Genomic DNA, 21,722 nt, shown 5'->3' with positions numbered 1-21,722 from the left:
CTCTGAGTGTCCCCTGAAGAAAAGCACTCTATTTCAACCAGGTGACCATGAATTATATCTCACTCTCCTGAGGATAACACAGAGAGATAAAGAACGGATGTTGTTTGAATGCCAGCAAACATACACTGCAATGCTTTGTTCTACAATGATTCCCGAGTATGTGTTACTGGCCTGGAGTGGTAAAGTGTCCTACCATGAAGGACACAGTAAGGCTGCCCTCCCCAGAAACCTTTTGCAAAGGCTTTAGGAGTACATCTAGGAGAACCGTGAATGCCAGGGCAAAGTAATCCTTTCACATGCTTGCTTTTAAACCATGTATAGTATTTTAAAAGGTACACTCACCAGAGGTCCCTTCTCTGCCTGCTGGGTCCAGGAGGCAGCCTTGGGTGGGTTCGGGGGGTACTGGCTCCAGGTCCAGGGTGAGAAACAGTTCCTGGCTGTCGGGAAAACCGGTTTCTCCGCTTGCTTGCTGTGAGCTATCTACAACCTCATCATCATCTTCTTCATCCCCAAAACCTGCTTCCGTATTGCCTCCATCTCCATTGAAGGAGTCAAACAACACAGCTGGGGTAGTGGTGGCTGAACCCCCTAAAATGGCATGCAGCTCATCATAGAAGCGGCATGTTTGGGGCTCTGACCCGGAGCGGCCATTCGCCTCTCTGGTTTTCTGGTAGGCTTGCCTCAGCTCCTTCAGTTTCACGTGGCACTGCTTCGGGTCCCTGTTATGGCCTCTGTCCTTCATGCCCTGGGAGATTTTGACAACGGTTTTGGCATTTTGAAAACTGGAACGGAGTTCTGATAGCACGGATTCCTCTCCCCAAACAGCGATCAGATCCCGTACCTCCCGTTCGGTCCATGCTGGAGCTCTTTTGCGATTCTGGGACTCCATCATGGTCACCTGTGCTGATGAGCTCTGCATGGTCACCTGCAGCTTGCCACGCTGGCCAAACAGGAAATGAGATTTAAAAGTTCGCGGTTCTTTTCCTGTCTACCTGGCCAGTGCATCTGAGTTGAGAGTGCTGTCCAGAGCGGTCACAATGGAGCACTCTGGGATAACTCCCGGAGGCCAATACCATCGAATTGTGTCCACAGTACCCCAAATTCGAGCCGGCAAGGTCGATTTAAGCGCTAATCCACTTGTCAGGGGTGGAGTAAGGATATCGATTTTAAGAGCCCTTTAAGTCGAAATAAAGGGCTTCATTGTGTGGACGGGTGCAGGTTTACATCGATTTAACGCTGCTAAATTTGACCTAAAGTCCTAGTGTAGACCAGGGCTAAGGACGGTTACTCCTACCCTATAAAAGAGGGTAGGAAACAAAAGCAAAGAGATTTGCTTAAGGCCAGACAGCAGGTTAATGGCTGGAATATCATGCATGTCTCCCCGCTGGACCATACTCCTCCGCTTTACACTGCTCTCAGGGGGAATCCAAAGGCCCAGCCCCTAACACAATAGGGCATCAGAACTTACTGGGGGTTCTAGCTTCTACTGTAATAAAAATCATAAATAGCAGTAATGGAATACACTGACCAAGCACGCCTGCTACGGCTGATCTGAAAGGGATAACTGCCTTCTATTGCTTCCAGCTGCTGGAATGAGTCCATTAGCTCACACAGTTGAGATCTGGGCTCTGGAGCTAAAGATGACAGGCTCAGTCCCTGCCGCTGACCGACGGGTGATACAACAGTCATAACAAGTGATCAGTCAGGAGACAGGAAAGAGGCACCAAAAAGATTTGAAAGTGCCTTACAGAGAGAGACTTAATGAGCACCATCACAGAAATGTCAGGTTGGAAGGGACCACAAGAGGTCATCCAGTCAAGCCTCCTGCACTGAGATAGGACGAAATAAACCAGCCCAGCCCTGACAGGCATTTGTCCAACTTGTTCTTTAAAATCTCCAGTGATGGGGATCCCACGACCTCCCTTGGACGCCTGTTCCAGAGCTTCACTCCCCTGAGAGTTAGAAAGTTTGTCCTGATATCTCACCGAAATCTCCCTTGCTGCAGATTAACCCATTGCTTCTTATCCTACCTACAGAGGGCATGGAGAACAATTGATCACCATCCTCTTTGTAACAGTCCTTAACATCTATGACGACTGCTCTCAGGTCTGCCCCCCCCGGCAGTCTCCTTCTCACAAGAGTGAACAGGCCTATATTTTTTATCCTTTCCTCCTCACAGGTCAGGTTTGCTAAACCTTTTGTCATTTTTTTGCTCTGCTCCAGACTCTCTCCAGTTTGTCCACATCCTTCCTAGACTGCGCCCCCCCCCACCCCCCGCAGGCAGACACAGCACTCCACCCGAAGCCTCACCAATGCTGACTGGAGCAGGACAATTACCTCTCATCTCTTACACCCAGCACTCCATCTGGTTCACATATCTAAAAGGATACAGAGAGTTGATTACAATGTATCAGTACCTTCACGGGAGAAAATACCAGGTACTAACCCAGGTGTGGCCAACCTGTGGCTCCGAAGTCACATGCAGCTCTTCGTAAGTTAGTATGTGGCTCCTTGTACAGACACCGACTCTGGGGGCTGGAGCTACCGGCACCGACTTTCCAAGGTGCCAGGGGGTGCTCACTGCTCCACCCCTGGCTCTGCCCCCACTCCACCCCTTCCTGTTATGCCCTCGCTCCCCCCCGCCCCTCCAAGCCTCCTGCCCACCACAAAACAGCTGATCGGGAGATGCAGGGAGGCGCTGATTGACGGAGCTGCCGGTGGGCGGGAGGCGCTGGGAGTCGGGGCGGGGGAGCTGCTGACGTATTACTGTGGCTCTTTGGCAACATACACTGGTAAATTCTGGCTCCTTCTCACTCTCAGGTTGGCCACCCCTGTACTAAAGGCTCTTTAAGCTACTGGAGGAAGGCCGAACAGAACTGATGACAGAGATCCCCTTGGGACTGTCACCTGATGTGCTGAAATTACCTCTGAGCTCGTTATTCCTGCCAGCTTGGGACTCCAGAACCCTGCCTTGTTGAGCCAGACACGCTAGCCTGCTGCAACACAGACCCAGGGTCTGGTCCACGCCCCCAAAGCTGCAGATTTAACTGAAAACAGCTCAGCAAGTTACTTATCTCCAGGACCCAGCTCCCAATAAGATCCAAACTCTAAATAAATCCCTTTTACTCTACATAAAGCTTATACAGAGTAAATTCGTAAATTGTTCGCCCTCTATATCACTGATAGAGAAAGATGCATGACTGTTTGCTCCCCCAAATATTAATCACTTACTCTGGATTTATTAATAAACTAAAGTGATTTTATTAAGTATAAAAAGTAGGATTTAAGTGGTTTCAAATAATAACAGACCGAACAAAGTAAGTCACCAAGCAAAAAACACATAAGTCTAAGCCTCATACATTAAGAAACTGATTACAGGTAATATCTGACCCTCAAAGATCTTCCAATAAGCTTCTTTCACAGACTAGATTCCTTCCTAGTCTGGGCCCAATCTTCTCCCCTGGTACAGTCTTTGTTGGATCCAGCAGACATCTCAGGTGGTAAGCCAGGGTCTTCTCATGACTGGTTTCAGAGTAACAGCCGTGTTAGTCTGTATTCGCAAAAAGAAAAGGAGTACTTGTGGCACCTTAGAGACCAACCAATTTATTTGAGCATAAGCTTTCGTGAGCTAGAGCTCACTTCATCGGATGCATACTGTGGAAAGTATAGAAGATCTTTTTATACACACAAAGCATGAAAAAATGGGTGTTTACCACTACAAAAGGTTTTCTCTCCCCCCACCCCACTCTCCTGCTGGTAATAGCTTATCTAAAGTGATCACTCATGGTGGAATTGCTCAAGAAACTCCCTGAAAAAGCACAAGATCAAATCCGCACAGACACAGCCCTGGAACCCCGACCTGGGATATTCTATCTACTACCCAAGATCCATAAACCTGGAAATCCTGGGCGCCCCATCATCTCAGGCATTGGCACCCTGACAGCAGGATTGTCTGGCTATGTGGACTCCCTCCTCAGGCCCTACGCTACCAGCACTCCCAGCTACCTTCGAGACACCACTGACTTCCTGAGGAAACTACAATCCATCGGTGATCTTCCTGATAACACCATCCTGGCCACTATGGATGTAGAAGCCCTCTACATCAACATTGCACACAAAGATGGACTATAAGCCGTCAAGAACAGTATCCCCGATAATGTCACAGCTAACCTGGTGGCTGAACTTTGTGATTTTGTCCTTACCCATAACTATTTTACATTTGGGGACAATGTATACCTACAGATCAGCGGCACTGCTACGGGTACCTGCATGGCCCCACAGTATGCCAACATTTTTACAGTTGATTTAGAACAACACTTCCTCAGCTCTCGTCCCCTAACGCCCCTACTCTACTTGCGCTATATTGATGACATCTTCATCATCTGGACCCATGGAAAAGAAGCCCTTGAGGAATTCCACCATGATTTCAACAATTTCCATCCCACCATCAACCTCAGCCTGGTCCAGTCCACACAAGACATCCACTTCCTGGACACTACAGTGCTAATAAACAATGGTCACATAAACACCACCCTATACCAGAAACCTACTGACCGCTATTCCTACCTACATGCCTCTAGCTTTCACCCTGACCACACCACACGATCCATCGTCTACAGCCAAGCTCTGCGATACAACCGCATTTGCTCCAACCCCTCAGACAGAGACAAACACCTACAAGAGCTCTATCAAGCATTCTTACAACTACAATACCCACCTGCGGAAGTGAAGAAACAGATTGATAGAGCCAGAAGAGTTCCCAGAAGTCTCCTACTACAGGACAGGCCTAACAAAGAAAATAACAGAACGCCACTAGCCGTCACCTTCAGCCCCCAACTAAAACCCCTCCAACGCATTATTAAGGATCTACAACCTATCCTGAAGGATGACCCAACACTCTCACAAATCTTGGGAGACAGGCCAGTCTTTGCCTTCAGACAGCCCCCCAGCCTGAAGCAAATACTCACCAACAACCACATACCACACAACAGAACCACTAATCCAGGAACCTATCCTTGCAACAAAGCCCGTTGCCAACTGTGCCCACATATCTATTCAGGGGACACCATCACAGGGCCTAATAACATCAGCCACACTATCAGAGGCTCGTTCACCTGCACATCCACCAATGTGATATATGCCATCATGTGCCAGCAATGCCCCTCTGCCATGTACATTGGTCAAACTGGACAGTCTCTACGTAAAAGAATAAATGGACACAAATCAGATGTCAAGAATGATAACATTCATAAACCAGTCGGAGAACACTTCAATCTCTCTGGTCACACAATTACAGACATGAAAGTTGCGATATTACAACAAAAAAACTTCAAAACCAGACTCCAGGGAGAGACTGTTGAATTGGAATTCATTTGCAAATTGGATACAATTATCTTAGGCTTGAATAGAGACTGGGAGTGGCTAAGTCATTATGCAAGGTAACCTATTTCCCCTTGTTTTTTCCTACTCCCCCCACCCCAGACGTTCTTGTTAAACCCTGGATTTGTGCTGGAAATGGCCCACCTTGATTATCATACACATTGTAAGGAGAGTGGTCACTTTAGATAAGCTATTACCAGCAGGAGAGTGGGGTGGGAGGAGGTATTTTTTCATGCTTTGTGTGCATAAAAGAAAAGGAGTACTTGTGGCACCTTAGAGACTAACCAATTTATTTGAGCATGAGCTTTCGTGAGCTACAGCTCACTTCATCGGATGCATACCGTGGAAACTGCAGCAGACTTTATTTATACACAGAGAATATGAAAAAATACCTCCTCCCACCCCACTGTCCTGCTGGTAATAGCTTATCTAAAGTGATCATCAGGTGGGCCATTTCCAGCACAAATCCAGGTTTATATAATCCAGGTGTGTAAATCCAGGTGTGTATAAAAGATCTTCTACACTTTCCACAATATGCATCCGATGAAGTGAGCTGTAGCTCACGAAAGCTCATGCTCAAATAAATTGGTTAGTCTCTAAGGTGCCACAAGTCCTCCTGTTCTTTTCTCATGACTGGCCACCCCTTTGTCCTACTCCACCTGCTTTTATAGCTTTGGCACAAGGCGGGACTCTTTTGCCTGTGCTTGTCCCGGTCCCCACCCCCCACCTCATCAATGGAAAAGTACAAGAATTAAGATGGATTCCACTATCATGTGACATGGTCACATGTCACTACTGTAAGACCCCCTAGTCTCCCTTCTTCCTGGGTTGGCCCCCACCTACACAGGAAGGCGTGCAGGTAAATAAATCATTTACAACCAATTGTCCTAGTCAATGGGAGCCATCAAGATTCTAAACCACCATTAATGGCCCATACTTTGCATAATAACAATAGGACCTCAGAGTTATACTTCGTATTTCTAGCTTCAGATAACAAGAATGATACATGCATACAAATAGGAGGAATATATTCAATAGGTTATAACCTTTGTTATGATACCTTACAAGAGACCTTTGCATAAAGCATATTCCAGTTACATCATATTCACACTCATAAGCATATTTCCATAAAACATACGGAGTGCAACATCACACTGGGAACAATTGCAGCTGAGGCCTGGCCTGAGGTGAGTAATTAACACATGGCGGGAGGCTTCAGTTTTTGGAAGATAGAATTAGGGATATAAATGAATCATCCAGTTGAAAACAGACTATCTGTGCTAAATAAGGTAAGTAACTAGATCAGTAAGCTAAGACAGAATAACTGAGCCAACTAAGAAAAGAGAACACGCAGGGAACTATTTCCGATAAACTAGATAGCCAGGGACGTTAGGAATGTAGAGATGAGGTAAAGAGGAAGTCAAAGCCTGGTCAGTGCGCAGTTAGCACATGCTGCACAGGGATTTGTTCCTGCAAAGTAACTCAGCCTGTCCAAAAATGTGTTATGCAACGTACAGTAAATACAATGAGATGTGTGATGTATACAAAGCGAGAAGGTTTCTGCGGCCATCCCCCCACTGCGTTTGAATCTGATCAACTCAGCGTAGCGCTGGGGTATGCCAAACAAAGACACCAGAGGGACGGAGGCTGGAATCGAACTGAGTTCTTGGGGAGCCAAATGGAAAGGGGTCTCGGAGGGAATTCCAACAAGGAGGGCCTAATCCATGACTGGGGTGTCTACTGTTAGGTGAGAAAAATTAAATATGAAGCAGTTATGCCAACCAAACCAAAGTCAGGCCAATAAAGGTTGCTGGGAAAGTCCCTGAACGAGATAAGTAGAATGAAAGAATACTTGTTTAAGTTGCAGGGAGTAAGAAAAAAGGGGAGGCCTGCATTCCTGCATTTTTTGTACCAAATGTTCTGGGAACAGTTTGTTGAGCTATGGAGGCACTGTTTTCCACCCCCTGCTCTTGTGTTATGTCTGTTTTTAACTCCTTGTCTCCTGGTTGACACCCATACCGATAAGAAAGTTAGTGAAGCATTATGATTTGCTAAAAGTTAGCTACAATAAGGGGGTAGAGTGCATGCATAATAGAGAAAGAGGATTTAAAGTAACATGGGGGGTGGGTGGGCTGCTTTATTAATAAATCTGTGACACGACGGGACTGTCTATAAAAACCTATTAGTTTTACTTAGAGGCTGCTGGTTCTCTTTGGAGACGGGTTGCTCTTTATTGTTGTGTGCACTCTTCAATAAAGAGCTTTGTGTTCGGACCTTGCTGGTGTTGCCTGTCTCTCTCCAGTCAGACAACAAACCGCGCCATCTGGGGTTCGAGTCCTCGATGCTAGCTACTACTGTAATGCACCGAATAGCAATAAAAATGCCCAGCTTCTCACCTCTATATGCCTCTTCCCAGGCAGGTGCTCCATGGAGGCGGGTGATAAGGGCAGAATCACCATGTTATCCCTATTGCTCACAGGACAGAAGGGAGGAGAAGGGGGCAGAGCCACCCTGAGCTGCTAGGTTCTTTAGCTCCCTCCTCCATCCTGGTGAGAATGGGTTTGGGTAGGTGGCTGAAGGGAAGGGGAGAGAGCTCAGCCAGGCACAGCGCTATGGGTTCTCCTGCGCCAGGAAACGGGCCAGGGCGGTGGGTAGCCAATCAGAGGGCTCAGATGTGCTAGAGGCTGGTGGCTCCAGCCCCAGCCCCAAATCCCACCACTGCGGAGGAAAACGTGGCACCGCTGATGTCACAATGTAGTTTGGTATCGCATCACCAAGTGATGACATCGCAATGTGGCGGTGTTGTGTCACTGGGCGATGACATCATAGTGGTGTCTCATCCCGCCTCCACAAGGAGACATCATGGCAACACAGACATCGTTGCATCATTGCCCAGGCGATGACATCACAAGGCAGCCTGACCAGGGGATGATCATAGAATCAATCATAGAACTGGAAGGGACCTCGAGAGGTCATCTAGTCCAGTCCCCTTCACTCAAGGCAGGACTAAGTATTATCTAGACCAGAGGTTCTCAAACTGTGATCCGTGGACCACCTGCAGTCCACGAACCCTATTCAGGTGGTCCGTGGATAGTTCCCTCTAAGGCAGGGGTGGGCCAACTTTTTGGCCCCAGGGCCACATTGGGGTGCAAAACTGTATGGAGCCGGGTAGAGAAGGTTGTGCCTCCCCAAACAGCCTGTCCCCTGTCCCCTATCCGCCCTCTCCCACTTCCTGCCCCCTGACTGCCCCCCTCAGAACTTCCAACCTATCCAACCCCCCCTGCTCCTTGTCCCCTGACCGCCCCCGCCCAGGACCCTCCACCCGGGACCCCAGCCCCTATCCAACCCCCCTTGCTCCCTATCCCCTGACTGCCTCCCCACCCCCTATCCACACCCATACTGCTCAGAGCAGCAGGAGCTTGCAGCCCTGCCGCCCAGACAGAGCCAGCCGCGCTCCTCACGCGGCAGCATGGCTGCAGGGAAGTGGGGACAGCAGGGAAGGGGCCAGGGGCAAGCCTCTCTGGCCAGGAGCTCCAGGGCTGGGAGGACGGTCCAGCGGGCCGGATGTGGCCTGCGGGCCGTAGTTTGCCCACCTCTGCTCTAAGGTGTGCACCTGGGTGGCCACACACAAGAGAATGAAGAGAATTTTTATACAGCACTTTTATCCAAAGCGCTTTACAATAGTTAGCTAATGGTACAAACAACATTGGGAAAGATCATTAAGTGGTCCGCCGAGTCCCTCAGCACTTTTCAAGTGGTCCGCAAACAAAAAAGTTTGAGAACCACTGATCTAGACCATCCCTGTCAGGTGTTTGTCCAACCTGCTCTTAAAAATCCCCAATGACAGAGATTCCACAACCTCCCTAGGCAATTTATTCCAGAGCTTAACCACCCTGATAGTTCGTAAGTTTTTCCTAATGTCCAACCTAAACCTCCCTGGCTGCAATTTAAGCCCACTGCTTCTTGTCCGATCCTCAGAGGTTAAGAAGAACAATTTTTCTCCCTCCTCCTTGTAACAACCTTTTATGTACTTGCAAAAACAACGAGGACTCCTTGTGGCACGCGAGGCCTGGTCTACGCTGCGGGGGGGGGAGGGATCGATCCAAGTTACGCAACTTCAGCTACGAAGTGGATGTACTTAGATCTACTTACCGCGGCGTCTTCACTGCAGTAGGTCAACTGCTGACGCTCCCCTTTCGCCTCTGCCTGCGCTTCTCGCTTGATGGGAAGAGCGCTTGGCGGTCGAGTTGTCAGCTGGATCGATCGCGCCGGAGGTAAGCGCAGACATGCCCTTGGAGACGAACAAATTTATCTGGGCATAAGCCGTCGTGGGCTAAAACCCACTTCATCAGATGCATGGCGCGGAAAATGGAGTCGGGGGGTATAAGCACACCGCACGTGAAGAGACGGGAGCCGCCCGACCGAGACCGGCCTTCCGCGATCGTGTCCCCGCTCAGGCCTCTCCTCCCCAGCCTACACGAACCCGGTGGTTTCGCTCGTCCCTCCCAGCTCATGGCCGCCCAGACCGTTCTCCGTGCTCTTCTCTGGACTTTCGCCGGTGGGCCCCCATCCTTCCCGAGCCCCGGCGCCCAGACCGGGCCGAGGCCCCGTCCGCGGGGAGCGGAGGGGAAGGCCTCGCGTCGCGGTGGCTTTCCTGCGGCTACGGCCCAAAATGGCGGCCCCCTCGCTTGGCACCAGTCGTGCACCCCCGACTCCCCCGGCAGCGCGCGCGCGCGCGCGCCCCCTTCCTGCAGGGCCCCGGCCCGGCCTGCTGTGACGTCACGGCCCGGCACGCGCACGGCGTGACGCCAAGGTGGCCGGAGGAAAGTCACACGTCCCGCTTCCGCTCCCGCGCGGGGCACGTGGAGGGAGAAGCCCTGGGCGCGCGCCGCCGCCTTCGAGCCTCTTTTGCCCCCGCTGGCGGCCCGTAGCGCGCGCGCGCGCAAAGGCGGCCCGGCCGCGGCGGAAAAGGATTCTGGGCCTGCGCAGGTGGCGCGGTTGCTATGGAGGCGGACGGGACGTACGAGCCGGGCTTCGTGGGGATCCGCTTCTGCCAGGAGTGGTGAGCGCTGGCGGCGGCGGCGGCGGGGGGGGGTCTGCACCTCTCCCCCCCCCCTCCGGTCCCGTCCCCCGATTCCTCCCACCGCCCCCCTCCCCCAGCGGGCCCCCCCCTTCGGGCTCCTCTGGGGCCCAGCCCCCCTCCCCCAACCTTCCCCTGGGTCTTGCTCCCTCCGGTCTCCTTTGAACCCCTGCGTCCCCCAGCCCCCCCCCTCCGCTGCTCGGGTCCCCCTTTGCCCTGTGGGTCCCCTCCCCGGGACACCCCACCGCATGAGCCCCTCCCTCAGGCCCCAGCCCCCCTGCAGGCTCCTGCCCCCCCCCTTCTCCTGATCTCGCCCCACCCCTCTCCCCGGAGGCTGGGGAGCTGCAGGGGGCTCTTTGCCTTGCGATCCGGCCAGGCGCGTGGCTTGGAACGGGAGCCCCTGGCATGGCACCACGGGCCCCGACAGTGCGGATCCGGTGTGTCCGCCGCCCGAGGAGAGACTCCAGCCGCAACAAGCCAGGCTTTGCTGCCCGCGGACCCGACAGTAACAAACCCGCCCTGTAGCCGCCGCGAAGAGGGGGAGGGAAGTTTTGCCCCCCCCCACCCCCGGAATCTCATATTAAAAAGCTAGGGAAGGGTGTCCCCTGCCCCCCGCTGACACGTGCCAGGGACCTTGCTCCTCATTGTTGTCCTTTGTGTCTGTGATAGCAACAACATGCTGTACCCCAAGGAAGACAAGGAAAACAGAATCCTGCTCTATGCGGTGAGTTTCAAACGGCCAAGGCCAAATTCAGCCCTGCTCTGAGCCCAGTGACTGTAGCAGAGTTGGTCCAATTTCATACTGACTCAGCTTTTAGCTACCTCTCCCTCACAGTAAACTGAGGCGAGGGCTGATCTTGGCTTCCCGAGGGGAAGAAACCGCTTTAAAAGATTCTAGTGTTTAACCTCATATGCACTTGGGCTGCTTTCTGCAATAGCCTGTTGAGGATTTTGTTGTCAGCTGGAGCTTGCTATGGGTATGCTTGTCCTTATCCTGCCCCCGCCCCTTCCAGGACTGAGATCACCGTCCCAGTCCTTTCCTTCTGAGAAAACAGGGTGGGATTTCCTAACGTGCCTAAAGCAATGATCCTCCAAGGTATTTCAGAGCGGTAGCCGTGTTAGTCTGTATCAGCAAAAACAATGAGGCATCCTTGTGGCACCTTAGAGACTAACAAATTTATTTGGGCATAAACTTTCATGGGCCAAAGCCCATCAGTAACTCCCATTGATTAAGTGCTTACGTACCTTTGAGGTCTGAGCTTGAAGTGATTTAGGAGTGCAAATCCCATTGAATTTCAGTAGGATGTATGCTCCTAAATCACTTAAGCTCTTTTGACACTCCCTCCAACCCCAACAGAGGGAAGAGGTGATTCTTGTACTTGGCGTGCCTGTTGCATTGATTTTTATAAGGGTTAACTGGGGCTCATTAAACGACTAGTCTCTGCTGTGTGTTAGGAAATGGTATGTATTTGGGGAGATGTTTTTTCTGATTCCTACTGGCTTTTCCTCTTCATTTTACATCCCTCCCTCCAACCTTTTTCCTCCTGGCTATGGAGGACTGAGGATCGCTTCCCCCTCTGATATGGGTATTCAGATCCCATAGCAATGGATGTGTTAGGAATAGCTAGATAGGTGGTGAACCTCATGCTGTCAACAATGAATCGCTAGGTTGAGGTGTTGCACTCTTTCTTTGTCGCTCCCCGTTTCTGTCTGTGCAGGAATACAGAGTCAAGCTCTAATATTCCCTTCTCCACACACACGTGTGCTATACCTCTGTGCTTCCTGTTTTGCCACAATTTCAGGGTTATATTCAAAACGGTTTAAGTAGAGATTTCCTGCCAGGAAAAGCAGTGAGAAATAAAGTCACCAAGGATATATCTTTACTGTTACCCTGGGCTCTTCCCCAGGTTTTAGCCCCAACCTGCCCTTACCATCTACACAGAAAAACCTCTGACCCAGGTCTGGAAATGCGTTAAGTCCGGGGTAGCTGGAATGGCTGGAGAGGGGATGTTAGAGCCGGGCTCTTCACTTGGGTTGGAACCTGTCTACTTTGCAAAATTACTGTCCTGCTGATAGCCCTCCAATGCCCTTCCCACAATTCACCTGCGAAGGACAGACTGGTTCTCCTGCAATTAACATAAATGACTGGGAAAGAATCAGAGAGCGTCTCAGCATGAAGACCCATGGGACCTACCCCAGACACACACAGGCGAGTGCAGAAACAGCAAGGAAACAGTAATGTGGGTAGGGCGTAGGGTTGCTTGCACCTGGTCTAGGTCAAGTTTGGTGCTCAGATCTGGGAACCAATCACCTAGGCTAACTGTGCTGTGAAGACCTACCCCTAGATTTGTCATGCAAAATGCATCTGATTGGTTATATTAACAAGACTGAACAGAGCTTACTAAGCTAGCAACTTCTGATTGGATATCCCCATTCTAGGGTACATTTTATGTCTCTCTCCGTTTCCTTCCCAAGTGTCGAAACTGCGATTACCAACAGGAAGCCGACAACAGCTGCATCTATGTCAATAAGATCACCCATGAAGTGGAGTGAGTATGAGAGGGCTCAGACCTGGTGCTGAACAAAGTCTGTGGCGATTCCGAGCTGTTGATTATCCCCTCCCCCCATTTACCGAGCTGTTGATTAAACACACCTCTCATGGAGGCCTATCCCAGTTGTAAGCGTAACTGTGGCACCATGAATAAAAGTTTATCAAATGTTATAATAGTTTATAACAAATGTTAATGAGAAAAGATGTAAAAGGAAGACAGACTGAATTGGTTTAAACACCTTATTAATACAGTGTAAGAACTGTGTTATGGTTATGCCTGGTAAAGAAAAGAAGCATAGGAGTGAAAATTAATGGACTAAAATTGGTGTTGGGTTGGGAGTCAGGAATTCCCAGCTTTAGGCTTGGCTTTGGGAGAGAGCGTGGTCTAGTTGTCAGAAACAGGGGACTGGGAGCCGGGACTCCTGGATTCTCTTTGTGGCTCTGGGTATGAGTGTGCTCTAGTGGTTAGTGCAGGGGGAGGTGCGTCAAGACTCCTGGATTCTGTCTCTAGCTCTGCCACGCTGTGTGATGTTAGGCTAGTCACTTCACCTCTTAATGCCTGGTTTTCTCCCCCTGTTGAATGGGGCAGCCCCATCGATCGGAGGGGTCATCATGAAGCATTTGGAACTGGTGCTGGACTGTAGAGGGGGAATACGGGTCCAGTTGCCTTGAAGGGAACGGGCAGCTCTTTCACCTAGTAGAAAAAGTCATACTAGAACCCAGTGTCTGGAAGCTTAAGCTAGACAAATTCAGACTAGAAATAAGATGCATATTTTTAAGGGAGGGTAATTAACCATTGGAACAACTGGCCTAAGGACAGGGTGGATTTTCCATCACTTGAAATATTTAAGTCAAGACTGGATGTCTTTCCCACACATCTGTCAGTCTTAACACAGGAACTGTTGGGTGGAGTCGTATGATTATCACGGTCCCTGTCTGCCCTGAAGGCAGCTCATTACTTATAGATTCTTAGCTCCTCACAGGTCTGTTTTCATTGCAGTGAATTGACACAAATCATTGCGGACGTTTCCCAGGACCCAACTTTGCCCCGGACAGAGGATCACCCATGTCAGAAGTGAGTGTTAACCCTTTCGAGCCTGCTGCCAGCCATTCTTTTAGGTCTGGAAATTGCAGTGGCTTGAGGGTTACGTTAACTGGTTAGCTCTGACATGTAAGATTTCCAAGAGTTGGAAGATAAACCAACAGAGTCACTTATCTGGAAAGCTCTAGCTACGGTCCTGCCGGTTCTCACAAGCTAAGCAGGAATTCCTGGTGGGGAGACCTTCAAGGAAAACCCTGGTGGCAGCAGGCTCTAGTGTTCAGTATGGAGGGCTGGCCCTTCCAAGGCAGCTCCATATATCTAGAGGTGCTGTTTCTCAGATGAAATGTTAAACAGAGAGCCTCCCTACCTGTGATCATTAAAGATCCCAAGGAATTAGGCAGTTGTGTGTGTCCAGGCTTGGGTATTTGCATTCTGCCTGCTTAAATTCCCTGCACCGTTTTAATAGCAGGGGGATTGTGTCCATTTCCTGGACTCCCCCTCCACCCATTCTCCTCTGGCTCCTGCCCCCTCCAGTTTCCCTAAAACCCCTGCCCGCCCCTGCACTTCTGCATTGCAATTCATTGCCCTGCAGCCTGAGCCCTCTTGGGTCTTTTACTGCAGTGTTGACATACCCTGGGACAAGAATTGCACCTAGCACAAAGGGGCCTGATCTTGACTGGGCTTTCAGCACAACTGTAATAAACGTGGCTAACAATAACATCATGTGTTTAACCAAAAGACTCCCAGTGATCCTGCTGGTTCCTTCCCAGCAAAGCACATGCCAACCCAAATCCGTTCTCTCTGAGCTTACATCCCTACTCTGATTCCATGCTGACCTGTCCCTTCATTCCAGGTGCGGGCACAAAGAAGCAGTATTCTTCCAGTCTCACAGCGCAAGGGCTGAGGTGAGGGGATCTGCTCCTAGGTTTGGAATAACGTAGAGTTAGTAGTTAGGGTCTTATTTTCATGTTCCTGCCTGTCTTGGGCCCATGTGGAGCGGTTTCAGTGTTGTAACAGGATCCACTGGCTGGAAGTTGATGGGATGCAGCTTAGTCCATCTAGCTTCAAGGAATGGATTAGTCCCAGTGTGATGCACCTCACCACAAGCTGCCCTTAACATTAGGCAGCTAGGTCTGTGCCTGCCGGGGCTTATCTGTCCACCACCACCAGCCTCAGGCAATACCGGCTTCCCCTCTAGGCCTACGCAGGCCCCACTGTCTCTTTGCAGGTTAACAATCAGACACTGCAATCCTCAAGCATCCTGCTGTGGTGTCCAATCCCTGATCCACTGGACACTCAAAGAACTCCCAGCTCCTCCTTCCAGTATATCACAGCATATCAGTTACACCACCGAAAACAGCTTCGTTCAACCCACAGCGTTTAATTTGTTTGTAGAGAAAGCAAGAATAAGTTTATTTAACAAAGAACAGCATCAAAGGATAGAAATCAGAATTACTGGAAATAAGGGGTTACATAGAAAATAAAACCATAACACGCATCCTAGAGCCTCAACTTAACTAAGACAACGACGGCATGCCATGAAAGCAAAAGCTCCCTCAAAATCCTTCCAGCGTACTACAGCCAGGCTTTGCTGGGATCTTCTGTTCATGAAACAAGCACGCTTTCCTCCTCGGTGGAGTTTGTCTTTACAGTTATAGTCCAAAACTCCATTGTCCGCACTTGCAAACAGGACAACCCTGTTGCATGGGTTTTCCTGCCCAGGGTCTCCCCTGGAGACTCTGCGATCACTTGATTAGCATTTTGCTCAGACTGTAAATGGATGCCGTTGTGACCCATACAGTACTCACTTTACATGTAGACAGACAGCTAGATAAACATCTCTTGCCTGAAAGAAACCCATTTCTCACCTTTGCTGGTGACAAGCCACAGCCCCTAAGAACAGAATGTTCAGTATAGATACCCAGCTCCTTGCATGTTGTTGGTATGAACATTTTGCAATGATTATGGACACCAGTGAGACACAGGCTTTTAGGAGAGACTTTGTGACACGTGACACTCTTTGGTGAACTACTAAGATACCAAACCCAGGGGATCCCTGTAAACCTCGTGCCTTTTAATACAACTAAATGTATCCATCTGGGAACAAAGAAAGCAGGTCATCCTTAGAGGATGGGGGACTCTAGCCTGGGAAGCAGTGATGCTGAAATAAATTTTGGGAGTGGGGGGTGGATAATCAGCTGAACATTAACTCCCAGAGTGATGTTGGGATCTATGTGATCCTGGGATGCATAAACAGGAATCTCAAGTAGATGCTGAGGTTATTTTCCCTCTGTGTTTGGCACTGGTGCGACCGCTGCTGGGATCCTGGGTCCAGTTCTGGCATCCACCATTCAAGAAGGATGTTGATGATAAATTGGAGAGGGGTGAGAGAAAAGCCACAAGAATGATCAAAGGCTTAGAAAACCTGGCTTATAGTGATAGACTGAAGGAGCTCAATCTATTTAGCATAACAAAGAGAAGGTGAAGAAGTGACTCGAGGGGTCTCTCAGTACCGACATGGTGAACAAATATTTAATAACGGGCTCTTCAGTCTAGTAGAGAAAGGTCTAACAGAGTCATACTCAGACAGACGCTGGAGAGCCGTAAGTGGCTCTTTAATGTGGCTCTTTGCAGCATGTGATATTAAAACACTGATTTAATTAACAACCAAGCAGGATGCTTTTACTATGTTATTAGTCAATTGTAGTTGATAAAATAATAATATTTGGTGTCATTTTGCTGTGAGAATTATATAGAACTAAATATTTCCCATCCTGTTTCAATATGAATCTATAGTACTATAGTAAATGAAACAATGAATTCCCATGACTGTGGCTCTTTTGCGTAATGTTGCTTGATAATTTGGCTCCTGAGCCACTGAGGTCTGACTACCCCTGGGCTAACATGCTCCGAGGGCTGGAGGTTGAAGCTAGAGAAATTCAGACCGGGAATAAGGTGTACATTGAATAGCACGAATAATTAATCGTTGGAACACGGGTCCTGGTGGATTCTCCATCACGGACAATGTTTAAATCAAGATGGGGATGTGTTTCTAAGAGACCTGGGGCTGTTCTCTTGCTCGGGCTAGGATAGAGGTCAGACTAGGTGGTCACAACTGGCTGTCCTAGCCTTGGAATCTGAGTCCCTGCACCCTTCACTAGTTGGCATCAAGATGTCCCTGGGTCACACGCAGTTGTTGCATTCTCCTGTTGTCTAGGATGCCATGAGGCTGTATTACGTGTGCACCGCTCCGCACTGCGGCCACCGCTGGACTGAATAAAGGGGCAGCTGTTTGAGACCTGACATCACCTTGGGCCCCCGGTTGTCAGAAACATTTGGGCTCAGTTCCCTTCTTGGAATAGCCTCTGCTCCTGGTTCTGCCCTGGGGTCATCTAACCGCTGTATTTTTGTTAATAAAAAGGTTTTATTTTTCAAGTCACACAAGCACGTACTTCTGTGAAATCGGGTCTGTTGTAGCCTAAGAGGGTGTCTTCACTACTGTATTATCTAGAGGGACCTGCCTCTCAGGAGAGAGGGCACAACCCCTTGGGCAGGATCAGTCACCGTGCTCTACATTATCATTAGAGCTTCCATGGAATTAGTGTGGTAAGTTTGTCCTGGCTTGATCCAAATCAGGATAATTACATTCCACCTCTGAATTCTCTGCATTTCCTGTTGCATGTGGGAATGTCCAAGCCCAGCTCCACCCAGAGGTCCTGCCCCCTACCAGCACATCCTGGGGTAGGTAGAACTGCAGGGAGCTGCTCAAGGGCAGCCAGGCTGGAAGTGGGATGAATCCAGCAATTAAAGGAAACCAGTTCTGGGGGTGGCCTGCTCCAGATTTGTGCCTGTGGCATTTATTCCAAGCTGGGGCAAGGCCTGGCTCCAACTTGGACCTGTGACTGATACCAACCATGGGCACTGATGCAATTCAGGCTGGGCAGAGGAGGCAGATACAGGGCACAAGACAAGTTGGGTTGGCATTTTGGTAGTGGCACTCCGCATCGCAAAGCTACAGACCTCCCTCCCTCCTGTACTCTGCCTGTGGCACACAACAGGGCGGGCTCCTGTTAGCCTCATCCGGGTCCCGGGGGGGGGCTGTGATATGCAGAGGTCGGCTGAGCTGATCGGGGCAGTCCCTTCTGACCTTAAATTTGAGGCTGACCCTCTAAGGGCACAACCAGGGACAGAAGCTGAAGACTCAGCTGATTAAATGGTATAAAACAGTAGCACTTAAGTGCTCTGGGAAGTGTCTCTTCATTACTGTATTATCTACAGGGAGGCGAATCAGCCACTGTATGTGATGGAGGGCTGTGACAGCCCCCCCCACGGGCTGTTTTTCTAAGAGGTCTGCTCTCCGTCAAGCAGGAACCAATTCCAGGCAGCCTTAGTGCCTGTGTTACACAGAGGCCTGACTCAATGATTACAGGGATCCCGTCAGCCCAGTGGACTCTTGTCCCTGAGGAAGGGCTTGGCTGGCAGGGAACAACGCTTACTAGCCCTGTCGGGTGGCTAGCTATCCCCTTGACCGGATTGCTGTGGGATCCCCGCGTGCCCTGGGGCTGGAGGGCCCGCTGCACGAGAGGCTCTGGGCCCAGCCTCAGGCGTAATGGCCGCTGGGGTAGAGGAGGAAGCGGAGGGAGGCGGCGGCCTGCTTGCGCAGCAGGGAGTTGCCGGGGTGGAGCCGCCGCACGTGGCCGCAGTACTCATCGCCCGCAGCGGAGGTGAAGCCGCACTCCTCGCAGACGAAGAGCTTGGCACGCCGCTCACGGTAGGCGTAGTTCTGCTGCACCCCGTGGATCTTGCAGAGGTGGGACTCCAGGGAGCAGCGCTGGGTGAAGGCCTTGGCACAGACGTGGCAGCGGTACGGGCGGATGCCTGCAGCGAGCGGGGGCAGGGTTAGGGGACAGAGAGAACCCAAGACCTAACCTCTTCTCCCCCAAATCGCGTGGGGGAGGGGAGTCCACGCAGGTTAGCGGGCAGAGAGGCAGGATGACCCGGGGTAAGGCACCAACCGAGCACTTGGGAGACCTGGGTTCGAGTCTCTGATTTGCCTGTGGGACCGTGGCCAAATCCCATCCACACACAAAGAACTCTCAGATCTGGCTTTGCCGGTACTTTAAACCCAGGCTAGCTGGGGGGTTGGATTGGGGCCCAGGCTCTGCTCGAACCTGGCCACTTTGTGCAGTGTGGATGCAGGCTGCTTACCTGGGGTGCTGATGGTCCTCCAATGCTTTCCCACAATTGCCCTGGGGCTGCCTTTGCCTGCCATTCCACCTAGCTCCCCTCTCCTGCCCCGGAGAGTCCACAAGGGAGAGGGAGAAGGAGCCTAATTATAAGGGACCTGGCCCCTGTGGGGGGAGGCCTCAGGGCAGAAGGGAGGGACTGAGCAGAAGAGCCTCCCACTTAAACAACCTGCTTCCCACGTGCAGCCCCAGCCTCACCGGTGTGGGTCCGCATGTGTCTCTTCAGATCGAAAATGTCGTTGAAGCCCTTGCCGCAGTATCGGCAGACGTGCTTCTTGACCGCGCTGTGGCACTTCAGGTGGCGGGTCAGCATGCGCTGCAGGGGGAAGGCCTTGCTGCACCCAGGGCAGGGGAAGTCGCCCGGCCCCTGGGGCCCTTTCCCCTGCAAAAGGGAGTGCGGGAGGGAGGTGGGAAATGGAGCAGGTGGGGGGCACTGCCCCTGACAGCAGGGCTGAGCGGTGTCGCTTGCTGGCTTGAAAAATCTTAGAGCCCTCGGCAGGGTGGGGAAGGGAAAGCAGGGGCTCCGGGTGCCCCCACATTCCTCCTCCCATGCCTGGGGCTCGGTGTGCCCAATCCCTTTTTTCCACCTGGTCTCAGGGGGAAGAAAATACCCCATGTTTCCACAACCAGGGTCATGGCAGCCGTTGGGATCTTCCCCTCACGGCTGATCACGATCTAGCCCTGGTCACTCCCAAGGGGGAGTGTGATCACAACCCTACAGGAAGGGGTGAGGGGTGTTACCTACCCTATGCAGGCACATAGCCATGCTGGGTCCTGTTCTACTCCCAGACAGCCCCAGGGGCTCCAAAGGAGCTGTACGGGCTGGAGCAAAACCTCCTCCCTCCGGCACGGGAGAAAGATTTTCTGTCCTGGGTACTCACTAGGTTTCCCCTCTGGGCAAGGTGCTGCGGTTAGAACAAGCAACAGGGAATTGGGGGGTGGGGGGAATCTATTGCTGGCTCCTCCACTGCCTCACTCTGGAGCTTGGTCCTCAGCCATGACCATACAGCCCAGGAGCCTGATTCTCAGTCACCTGCCCAAACTGCTAAACCACTCCCCAGAGCTGAGAACAGAACCCAGGCATCCTGATTCCCAGCCCTGCCCCAACCCTAACCACTAGTCTCCCCTCCCCTCTCAGAGCTAGGAATAGAACCCAGGATCCTCGCTCCCTGCCCTCCCCCAATCCCTTACACCCCACAGCTGGAGACAGAACCCAGGAGTCCTGACTCCCAGCCCGCCCCACTCTAACCCACTAGACCCACCCACCCACGAGAGCCAGGAATAGAGTCCAGGAGTCCAGATTGCTATTCATCTGCTCAAACTGCTAAACCCATTCCCCAGAACTAAGCATGGGCCCCAGGAATCCAGACTCTTTGTCCCCCACACCCACTCTAGTCACTGGATGGCACACTTCACACCCAGCCAGGAATTGAACCCAGGAGTCCTGGCTTCCAGTCCCCCTCCCTGCTCTTATCAAATAGACACACACTTTACCTTTGCTCTAGGGTATTTCACTGCAGTATCAGGGGGCAGCAGGTTTGGATGGGGCCTAGGGGAGCTTCTCTGACTTGGTCCGTCCCCGCTGCTCTTCCTGTCCTCTGGGAACGCCCCTGAGGCTGCGGGGCAGATGCTCATGCTGCTCCCTGGAAGGTCAAAACACACATGACCTTAGACTTGCCCTTGCTTCCTGCCATGAGCGCCGAGTGGAAATCAGGCACAGCCTCACAGAGAGGGAGGCAGTGTGCGTGTGGGGAAATCATCCAGCAGGAATCGCTTCCTGCTGGGTACCATCCTTGGTTCACAGCCCTCAGCAGCCCCATGAAAAGCACCCGGCAAAAGGGGCAGGTTAGACTGCCCTGCGCCCATACATCAAGCCAGCCAGCCAGTCAGGCCACCGCGGTACCACAGTCGGGACACCATGGCCATTACGTGGGAGGGAGTTGAACAGCCCAGGCTAGAACGCATCTTCCCTCTTGGCCACTGGTTCCAGTCCCACTCAGGGCTCTCTATTCCCTGTGTGGGCTGGGTGGGGGGCCTTATGGGAGGCATGGCCAGGTCACAAAACCCACCATCGTTGTCCCTGCCTCATTCACAGCCTGATCACAGAGGCTGCGGATCTACCAGGCCATGGAGACGGAGCGCCCTTCTGCCCCAGAGCGGGTGCAGCTCCCTGGGCTGGGCACTCAGTGGGTAAGCAGAGAACATCAGGGCGGTGAATCTGGTCGCTTTCACCAGCATTAAGAGTGGCCTATGCCCTAAAGTAAGTGGAATCCCCCATCAAGGGTAATGAACTAGGCACCTACCTGGGACGTAGGCGTCGCCCCGCAGCTGGTCCGAGAGCTCTCCCCAGTCCTGGGACCCCAGCGTGGTTGCCCGGTGCCTTTTCACCAGGAAAGCCTTCGGCATGGCAGATGCAATTCCAGG

General features: G+C 51.5%; 3 protein-coding genes across 5 annotated transcripts in view; 1 reads left to right on the top strand and 2 right to left on the bottom strand.

Moving 5' to 3' along the window:
- The window catches only part of LOC311511471 (sphingolipid delta(4)-desaturase/C4-monooxygenase DES2-like), a 28,040-nt gene extending 18,368 nt beyond the window's left edge, over window positions 1-9,672 (bottom strand). The window contains exons 1-2 of one of the 3 annotated variants that reach the window (XR_014709295.1): window positions 9,532-9,655; window positions 3,238-3,550 (exon numbers count right to left, since the gene is read on the bottom strand). The gene's annotated coding sequence lies outside the window, so the exon portion shown is untranslated. Of the gene's footprint in view, window positions 1-342; window positions 577-3,237; window positions 3,551-9,531 lie in introns of those variants that run through there. The other 2 variants (XM_084612109.1, XM_084612110.1) reach the window with 2 other exon arrangements.
- Window positions 9,673-10,301: 629 nt separating this feature from the next.
- POLR2I (RNA polymerase II subunit I) lies at window positions 10,302-17,496 on the top strand. The gene is made up of 6 exons (XM_084612111.1): window positions 10,302-10,441; window positions 11,129-11,183; window positions 12,935-13,008; window positions 14,011-14,085; window positions 14,906-14,957; window positions 17,270-17,496. The coding sequence occupies exons 1-6, from the start codon at window positions 10,383-10,385 to the stop codon at window positions 17,330-17,332; spliced, it is 378 nt and encodes a 125-aa protein (XP_084468237.1). The 5' UTR covers window positions 10,302-10,382; the 3' UTR covers window positions 17,333-17,496.
- Window positions 17,497-17,594: 98 nt separating this feature from the next.
- OVOL3 (ovo like zinc finger 3) lies at window positions 17,595-19,641 on the bottom strand. Its single transcript, XM_084612112.1, has 2 exons — window positions 19,497-19,641; window positions 17,595-18,930 (listed from the first exon to the last, which is right to left on the bottom strand). The coding sequence occupies exons 1-2, from the start codon at window positions 19,609-19,611 to the stop codon at window positions 18,653-18,655; spliced, it is 393 nt and encodes a 130-aa protein (XP_084468238.1). The 5' UTR covers window positions 19,612-19,641; the 3' UTR covers window positions 17,595-18,652.
- Window positions 19,642-21,722: the final 2,081 nt, after the last annotated feature.

The sequence above is a fragment of the Lepidochelys olivacea genome, assembly GCF_965140295.1.
Source record: "Lepidochelys olivacea isolate rLepOli2 genome assembly, chromosome: 23".
NCBI classification, from domain to species: domain Eukaryota; kingdom Metazoa; phylum Chordata; order Testudines; family Cheloniidae; genus Lepidochelys; species Lepidochelys olivacea.
The sequence above is the reverse complement of the archived record's forward strand: the minus strand, read 5'-3'. Positions and strand labels throughout refer to the sequence as shown.

Coding starts and splice junctions, on each gene's coding strand:
- POLR2I (XM_084612111.1), top strand. CDS start 10,383: ATGGAGGCGGACGGGACGTACGAGCCGGGCTTCGTGGGGATCCGCTTC. Junction 11,184..12,934: donor ACAGAATCCTGCTCTATGCG/GTGAGTTTCAAA, acceptor TTCCTTCCCAAG/TGTCGAAACTGCGATTACCA. Junction 14,958..17,269: donor CTCACAGCGCAAGGGCTGAG/GTGAGGGGATCT, acceptor CCTGTTGTCTAG/GATGCCATGAGGCTGTATTA.
- OVOL3 (XM_084612112.1), bottom strand. CDS start 19,611: ATGCTGACCCGCCACCTGAAGTGCCACAGCGCGGTCAAGAAGCACGTC. Junction 18,931..19,496: donor ACACATGCGGACCCACACCG/GTGAGGCTGGGG, acceptor CGCTCGCTGCAG/GCATCCGCCCGTACCGCTGC.